This window comes from Tupaia chinensis, unplaced genomic scaffold (genome assembly GCF_000334495.1).
Source record: "Tupaia chinensis unplaced genomic scaffold, TupChi_1.0 Scaffold000287_1, whole genome shotgun sequence".
Lineage (NCBI taxonomy): Eukaryota > Metazoa > Chordata > Mammalia > Scandentia > Tupaiidae > Tupaia > Tupaia belangeri.
This window is the reverse complement of record NW_006159771.1, coordinates 926,649-935,639: the sequence shown is the minus strand read 5'-3', so window position 1 is coordinate 935,639 and position 8,991 is coordinate 926,649. Positions and strand designations below refer to the sequence as shown.

The following is an 8,991-nucleotide window of genomic DNA, read 5'->3' as shown; positions in this document are numbered from 1 at the left end:
GTTGGCGTAATAGCTATGTTGCTGGACTCCCATGTAGTTGACCGCAGTTAAAGTCCTGGACCCAGTGGCTTAAACTCACACTGGGTGCGTGTGCATGCGTGCCCACGATCCTGAGAGGAGAATGGAGGAGAAGGGATTGCGGTGTGGCCATCTCCCTGGGGGGTGATTTCTCACTTTCTGTCTCTCTCTGTCTTTCTGGCGAGTGCACACGCCCTATAGCAAAAACCTCTCAAAAAAAAAAAAATTACCCAATAGTGATCTATAGATTTAATGTACTCACTAAATCTCGATTAAAATCCCAGTGGTACTTTTTGTTGGGGGGGGGGCACAGAAATAGAAAAAGCCATTTAAAAATTTTTATGGACTCTCGAGGGACCCTAAATAGGCCAAATGATCTTGGAAGAGAACACAGCTGGAGTGCTCACACTTTCTGATACTGAAACTCTACACGATGACTATACTTCCCAGTGTTCGAACTATACAACCATATCATCATTTAAAAGAAACAAAATTTAAAGTAAAAAAAATTGAGGGTTAGCCTCATGGCCTATCAGTTAAGGAAGCTGGATCCCACACGGTCAACTGAATGGTTTGAATCCTGCTGTTTTAAGCCCCAGTAGCTTGGGGGAAAAGACCTCCAAAACCATGCTGGAGGTGTGTGTACATGTGTCCCCAAATACGGACAAGATAGAAGAGTGAAGAAGGAACTGCAGTGTCATTAGGCCCCACTAGGTTGTGCTTCCCCCCGCCCCCCACCAGTCATGTGTCCTCTGGCACAAAGAAAGAAAAAAACGAACGAACTTGACTTAAAACGAATGAAAGGGTATGCAGTAAACTATTTTGCTATTTATAAGTCTATCCCTACCCACAGTTCCATTTTCTGTTACCTCAAGGGCCAGTTCCACTTGAAGGACCAATTTGCAACATAAAAGCATTCATCAAGAAACTCAACAAGAAAGCCCAGGGCTCATGCTCACTCACCTCCGCTACCCTCTAATTCTATCTGGACGAAGACAGGAAACATGTAGAAGAGGAATAAACTCCAAACAGTGCTGTGGTCAGGAGATGTGGCAGGCAGTGGGGTTGGCTACGTTCACGCCTGTGCCTCCACCTTCTTCCCACAGGGGCGGGAGAGCTGCCTGCTTCCCCAGCCTCCCTTGCAAAGGGGTACCCAAGGGATTTCTGGCTGCCTGTGAGGCATGGGCTAGTTTCTGGGAGAGCTTCTTCCCTGATCAGAGGGGTCGCTGTTGTTCAGCCCAGGTCTCCTCTTTGACTTGAACGCCACCTTGTGGCCATGAGGGACGGATCAGGAGAGTCGGAGCTCCAGGTCACTGGTTTTGGAGAGGAAGCCCTGTTCACCTGCAGCTGAAAGCACTGGTCACGAACACAGAGGACCATGAGCAGACCAGCTACTGTCCCAGCTCGTAGAAGGTGGGAAGCAGGTGACTCCAGGTGGAGCCTCGTTATTCTGGGCAAGGCCTCAGTTAGGCATCCTGCTCGGAAGAGGCAAGGACCAACAGGAAAGAGAAGTGAAATGAAATCATGGCCCTGAAAACCAGCAGATGGGGGTCGCAGGTGGCATGAAGGTTAGGGCGCTGGAGCCCACAAAGCCAGCTCTGCCGTTTGGGGACCAGACCCAGCAGCTTGAAAATCACACTGGGTGCTGTGTGTGTGCAAGCCAAATCCTGAGAGGAGAACGGACAGGGGACTGCGGTGTGGCCATTCTCCATGGGGGGGGGGTGCTTTCTCACTTTCTCTCTGTCTCTCTGGTGGGTACACAGGGCCTATAGCAAAAACTCAAAAAACAAAACAAACAAACAGAAAAACCAAAATCCAGCAGTCTGTTTGTGGTTCTTGCCCTCTGCCACACCATGGCCCAGAATGCTTTACTGCCAGGCAGACAGAGAACCGCTACGGTGAGGTCTGGCTGGTGTTTCTGGCTAAGGCTGCCTGGGGTGGGGGGAACTGGGTCACAGAATGAAGCCTCACAACCTGGCCATCGTGGGGACGGCCTGCCCATCTCCCACCCAAGCTCCAGCACATCAGCCTGTTCTCAAGGTGAGATATGCAGGGAAAACACATTAGTCTTACAAGGAAAACCCGAGCCAGCTACCAAGCCGGGTCTGTCACTGGCAACTACAACCTGTTAACCAAGGATCCCCAGGTGAAAAGGAGAAGATGTTCAAAAGTGAAGCCCGTGGGAACCAGCAGTTAGCGTAATGGCTATGTCGCTGGATTCCCACATAGTCGACTGCGGTTCGTGTCCCGGACCCGGTGGCTTAAAACTCACGCCGGGCCCGTGTGCGTGCGTGCCCAAGATCCCGAGAGGAGAATGGAGGAGAAGGGATTGCGGCGTGACCATCCCCCCTGGGGGGTGATTTCTCGCTTTCTGTCTCTATGTCTCTCTCTCTGTCTGTCTGGCGAGCGCACACGCCCTGTAACAAAAACCCCTCCAAAAACAAAAAAAAAAAAAAAAAAAAGTCATGCTGGGCACATGTGTGTGCATGCCTAAAATCTCAAGAGAAGAACAGAGGAGAAAGAATTGCGGTGTGGCAATCCACCCTTGGGGGGTTGATTCACCTTCCCTCTCACTGTCTCTGTCTCTGACAAGCACACACCCTATGGCAAAAATCTTAAGGAAAAAAAAAAACAAGTTCTAGTTGGGTCAGCCCATAGTCTGGTGTTTAGGGCAGCTGGATCCCACGTGGCTGACATTGCAGACTGAGTCCTGGACCCAGCGGCTTGAGTAATGAGTACACGCCCTAAGTCCCGACAGGAGGGAGAAATGGGAGAACTGACTGCAGCGTAACCATTTCCCACGGGCAGGGGTGCTTCCCCCTCACCCCCATCACTTTCTCTCTGAACACACACACACACACACACACACACACACACTGTCAAAACTAAAAAAGAAAATGTCTGGTCAGTGTTACTAGTTGGTATCCGAGAAGGTATCACAAGTTTTTCCTTCCAGTCACGAGCCCGGCAATTCAGGACAACACTGCCCCCGAGAGCAGGGAGCTGGAAGGACAGAAGCAGACCCCGAGAGCTGCCGTGTCAGTGCTAAACACTGAGTCGTGGTGTGGGGAAGGCAGCCATCCAGACGGTGATGCTTCTGCTCTGATCTCAGAGGGGACTACAAAGAGCCTGAGGACGGGCTGGCAGGTGGTGTGGAGGCTAAGCTGGCTGAACCCCAACATGGCTGATCGTGGTTCAAGTCCTGGATCTGGCAGCTTGCTTTCTCATTTTCCCTTTCTCTCTGCCTCTCTCTGGTCATCTTCGAAAAAAGTAAAAATAAAATAATGACAATGAATAACATTAAATTAAATAATTCTTTAAAAAGATAAAAATAGTTTGTGGAAAAATGGAATTAAAGAACAAGTTTACTATGGCACAAAACAATTTTGAAATCTTTGCATAGCTTTTTCTTTTTTTCAGAATTATTTTACTTAACTTTGCTTATTATTATTTTTTTTTTAAAAAAATAATTTATCTATTATTATTTCACATGAGTTTGGTCAGAGAAAGACAGCGTGCGCGCGCGTGAGAGAGAGAGGAAGAGAGGGAGAGGGCAAGCTACCAGGTCTGGGACTCGAACCGTGGTCAGTCATGTGGGAATTCTGGCGCCTTCACCACACCACCTGCTGGCCCCGGAGAGGTTTTTTCTATAGGGCACATGTGCTTGCCAGAAAGACAGGGAGAGACAGAGAGACAGAAAGTGAGAAATCACCCCCAAGGGGGATGGCCACGCCACAATCACTTCTCCATTCTCCTCTCGGGATCTGGGGCACGCATACACATGCGTCTGTCATGAGTTTAATTCACCGGGTCTGGAACTTGAACCGTGGTCAACTACATGGGAGTCCAGCGATATAGCCATTATGCCAACTTCTGGTCCCTATTATCTTTTTAAAATTTTTATTTACTTTATTTACTTATTTATTTTAACTTGATGAGAGAGGGAGGGACAGAGAGAGAGAGAGAGAAAATGAGAAACAAGCCGCCAGGTCTGGGACTCAAACCAGGGTTGATCACGTGGGAATTCAGCGCCCTTTGCCACCATGCCACTTGCTGGCCCCAATTATTATTATTATAATCTTGACGAGAGATTGAGGGAGAGAGAGAGAGGAAATGAGAAAGCAAGTTGCCAGGTCCGGGACTTGAACCACAGTTGGCCATGTGAGAGTCCAGTGCCTTTAACCACCATACCACTTGCCGGCCTCAGTTCTTTGCATAATACGTATTTTCTATGAACTTTCTGAAGACTCCTCGTATTTATCAATGAGGAAGCTGGGCAGAATTTCTAACAGACTTGAAGGCCTAGGAGAATCAAAGCTGGGGCCCAAAGAGACTGTGTTAACCTTTCTCCTCTGTGCTGTATCTCAGGGCATACACTCTAGAATAAAAGCCAATGGAAATAAACCAGCCCTGGCCCCTGCAAGGGCTCAGCTTTGAGTCCCAGGTAGCCCAGGGCCCTGAGCTGGACTCAAGTAACTCTGTAGTCCTGGTGTCTCAAGCAGCTGTCAGTAACAAACAAAATGGTCTATGGAAGAAAGTAACACCACGTTAGGGCTCAAGCTATTTCTACAAATAATTTTTTTTTTTTTGAGAGGTTTTCGCTATAGGGCGTGTGCGCTCACCAGACAGACAGAGAGAGACATAGAGACAGAAAGCGAGAAATCACCCCCCAGAGGGGATGGTCACGCCGCAATCCCTTCTCCTCCATTCTCCTCTCGGGACCTTGGGCATGCACGCACATGCGCCTGGCGTGAGTTTTAAGCCACCGGGTCCGGGATGCGAACCACGGTCGACTATGTGGGAGTCCAGCGACATAGCCATTACGCTAACTGCTGGTTCCCTACAAATATATTTTTTTAAATTTTATTTAACTTATTATTTATTTATTTTAATTCGACCAGAGAGGGGCAGAGAGAGAGAGAGAGAGAAAGTGAGAAATCATCCCCCCAGGGGAGATGGGCATGCCACAATTCCTTCTTCTCCATTCTCCTCTTGGGATTTGGGCATGCACGCACACGCACATGAACCCGGTGTGAATGTTAAGCTGCCAGGTCTGGAACTCAAACCACGGTCAACTACGTGGGAGTCCAGTGATAGAAGGTTATTTGCTAGCCCAAATATACCAGATTTTTAAAAGAGAAGTCATTATATCTTAGATGATGGGGAAAATGGAAGAAAAGACAAACTCAAGAAAGAGAATCAAGGGGCCAGCAAAGTGTTTACATTGCTGGACTCCAATACTGTCGACCACAGTTCGAGTCCCAGACTTGGTGGCTTGGAACTCACACCAGGCGCGTGTGCGTGTGTGCGCTTAAGATCTAGGAGAAGGGACTGCAGCATGGCCATCCCCCTGGGGGTGTGATTTCTCATTTTTCCTTTCACTGTCTGTCTCTCTAGGAAGCGCACACTCCCTAAGGCAAAAAAAAAAAAAAAAAGAGAGAGAGAATTAAAAAAAATCTAAACTCACTGACTTCTAAGTCTGTTTTTATAGAATGAATGAAAACAGGGACTTAGATCATTGTGAGTCTTCAAAGCGTCCAGACAGGATCCCCAAAGTACTTCTAAAGCAGTAAAATATTTGTGCTAGACTCTTAGTGACAACACAGCATTAAATACCCACGGAATGATAGCTTCACAGGTCTAAGGGGAGTTGATTTTGAACCTAGGGTTCCATTACTCGACCAAATTAAGATATACCGCAACAACGTTCTAAAATGGAGTAAGAACTACGGCCACGGTATACCAAGGCCTTCGGAGCCTCGTGAGGGCTGACTCTGACTTTCCTACCCCGACTCCTTTATCCCTCGGTGCTGGCTCTTCCTCTGCCTGGATGTCCCTCCCTTCTGCTGGCCTCTGCTCAGTTCATCGGCGAGGCCTTTCCCGACTGCTCAGTGTGAGAGCCCCCTGCCAGCACGCACGTCCCCTGCCCTTCCCTCGCTCTCGTAGTCCCTTCTCCATGAGAATGCAGGCCTGTGAGGCAGGGCCTGCCTGGGCCCGGGGCAGGTGTCCGCGGGAAGCTGTGAGCGCGCTCTCGGCCGCGCTGGTCAGATGGCAGCCCCGACACCCGTCGTGGCCAGCCGCGACCCGGAGGTGACGCCTTCTGCGTCCAGCCGCTCACTCAGCCTCGATTCTCCCTCCACAGCACATCTCAGACCTCCGTTCCCGTTTTACTGCCACGTATCGCCCCAAGTCGCCTTCTCCCACTCCTGGGGCTGCCACGAAAGACACGGCCGGGCTGGTTTTCTACTTCCGGTCATGCCAACTCTCCCGGTCGCTCCCGCCGCGGTCAGGGAACTCCGGCTCCTCACGTCCCTCCTGCCCCATCTCACACGCCATCTCCTTTCGCCTCTACACGCCGACCGCGGCCTCCAAGGCGCCCAGGCCTGCAGGCACTATGGCCTCGACCAGGAGACGCTCTTTCTGGGTGTCTGCAGGGCTGCCTGCTTTCACTCTGGTGAGATGTCATCTTCCGAGGTCCTCCCTGGCCACTCCCCCCCAGGCGCAAACACTGCCCGCCCTGCTTTCTTCCTGCCTGGCGCAAACCCACACGACCCACGTGCCTCCCCGCTCCTGCGTGCCTCCTCCCGGACGACGGGCTGTGTGCAGCAGACAAGCCTTTCTTGGCTAGCAGACCCAGAGGGCGACAGGCAGCTGTCCCTAGCACAGGACACCTGGAGCACGTCCTGGGCTCTGACACCCAGGGGCCAGCTCCTGCCGACAGGACTCACGGCCAGGTGCTGGGAAACCTAACGGGGAAGGGTTGTGAAGCGCTCGGCTTATGTTTAAACCTCCAGCTTCAGGGTTCGAGAGAGAGGTCTGGCGGCAAGAGTGAAGGCAGCACCTACCACCACCGTCGACTCCCACTGGCTCCCAGTGGAGTAGTGGACCGGGCCCAGCAAGTCCTTGCATATTTCTCGGAGTCGGTATTCAAACCCTAATTACAGAAAAACAACACAAAACAAACAGAAATAGGAACACATTACAAAAAGAAATGGAAAAAATCAAGAATATACTAAGTTGTTGTGTATTTCCAAACAGAAGGAGTAAATGCTCATTTAATTGCCTACCATGGGCACAATGCGCCAGCGTCTGTCTGGAGCCCGGAGGCCCCTCATCACAGACCTCGCTCTCACCATCCACCCACTCTCCTGACACACGCAGTGCCCCTCTGTGTGCTGGGCCCAAGGGACGCATGGGCCATGGCCGGCTCTGTGACGGACTCCCCATGGATTTGGAAAGCGTGGGGACTGTGGCAAGACAGGAGTGGGCAGCTCAAGGGAGGAGCTCCGAAGGCCAGAAGGCCCCGCAGGTGTGAGAAGCGAGGGTGGGACCAAGGGTGGAGACCGAGTAGGGGAGGCCTGGCCTCATCGGCCCCAGGGGGTGGGCACCATGGGTGGAGCTTTAGGAAAGACTGGAGACAGAGTCTGCGGGGTCTGTCGGCACTTGGGGCAGCTGAAACCATGGGGAGTGGGTGAGGTCACCCAAAGACAAAGGTGGAGAGTGAGGGGGGGAAGCTGGAATCTGAGTAACTCTGGAAGTGAACGGTCCCCAATTAATACCTAACCCTCCACTTAGAGCTGAGGAGACAAGGGATGGAGAAACGGGGTGCCAGGGGTGTGGCGGCTGGACAGACGGGCGGGAGATGGAGGAAGAGAAGCGAGTGGTCGATGTGACCCCACAGACGGGAGGTGGGGCCGGAGGTGGCAGGGACTGTGTGCAGGGTGTCAGGTGAGTCCTGACCAATGCCAGGAGGAAGCGAGCCAGAGGAGTGTGTGTGTGCGCGCGTGTGTGTGTGTGCGTGCGGGGGTTTCCACAGGCTGCACTGCGAACCCAAGATGGGACAGGCCTTGGGAAGGACAGGAAAGCTGTCCCCGCCGAGAAGAGCGAGCACCGGCATCAGTGGAGTCGGTGGTGGGAGGCGGGGCAGTGAGGGCCGGCCATGCTGACCACCGTCACGTGTGTGTGCACCTGTCGCAGTATGCTCACACTCAGTGCACAGCCAGGGGCAGGCGTGCCAGGTCAGCTCTGGGGGTTACACTCGTAGGGCTCTGGCATCTTCCTGTCTTTTCTGTACTTCATTTTTCCCTCTGTATCATAACCAAAGCGGGAGGTGATGGTGAAGGCAGTGAAGGCAGAGAAAAAGGCCAGGGGAGGCCATGGAGGCAGCTGCTCCCGAACTGGCCTGGGCAATGGCCCGTCATGCTGTGAGAGCCAGTCCAGGGCCCAGCCCGAGGCAGGAAGGGCGGCTAAGGCATGACCCCGGCTTGCCCAGCAGAGGGATGAAGGCTGTTGGAGGCCTCCCCACAGACAGCACAGCCAGGCTTTCTATAGGGGAGGCTGCAGAAAGGCCCCAGGTGCTCTGAGAGCCTGGCAGGGAATGCCCGGGCTGGGGAACAGGGGGAGGCCCTGGATGGCAGGCGGGCCCTTCCAGAGCAGGAGGGGCTCAGAGAAGGAAGAGAAATGCTGCCCGAGATGCCTGCCCGGGGGAGGCTGGCTCACTGCCAAGGCCGGAGAAGGGAACGCCAGGACATGGAGCCTCCTCCCTGGCACGCCCTTCCGTGCTCAAGCCCAGCCCTCTCTCCCCAGCTGATGCCCTCGCTCCTCCGCGGGGACACTCTCAGAGCGTGTGAGGGCTCGAGCCTGCATGAGGGCAGATGCCTGCTGAGCTGCCCTGACAGCTGCTCCACTGGGGACGGGGACTGGGGCCACATCGTGGGCAGGGGAGCAGGTCAGGCCCTGGGGGACAGGGAGACTGTGTGGGTCCACGAGGGATGCAGGAGCACGCAGAGCCCAGGACCACTACTGATCCTCCCCGATTTATGGGGCTGGGCCAGGCCTGGCAGGGCAGAGGGGCAGAGGGGCAGAGGAAGGGCGCTAGGGGGACTGCTCACCTTCGTTCACGAGGTACCGCGCGTAGAGGAGCAGCCAGTGGCGGGACCCCCGGCTCGGCCGCGCGGGGGGGGGGGCCGCGCG

The 8,991-nt window shown here is 53.4% G+C and overlaps 1 protein-coding gene across 1 annotated transcript in view; it reads right to left on the bottom strand.

Annotated features, from left to right (window-relative positions):
- HIRA (histone cell cycle regulator) overlaps positions 1-8,991 on the bottom strand; it is a 66,746-nt gene that overhangs the window by 8,839 nt on the left and 48,916 nt on the right. The window contains exons 24-25 of the mRNA XM_006150424.1: positions 8,910-8,940; positions 6,864-6,952 (exon numbers count right to left, since the gene is read on the bottom strand). Coding sequence (XP_006150486.1) covers positions 6,864-6,952; positions 8,910-8,940 — 120 coding nt within the window. The remainder of the gene's footprint in view (positions 1-6,863; positions 6,953-8,909; positions 8,941-8,991) is intronic.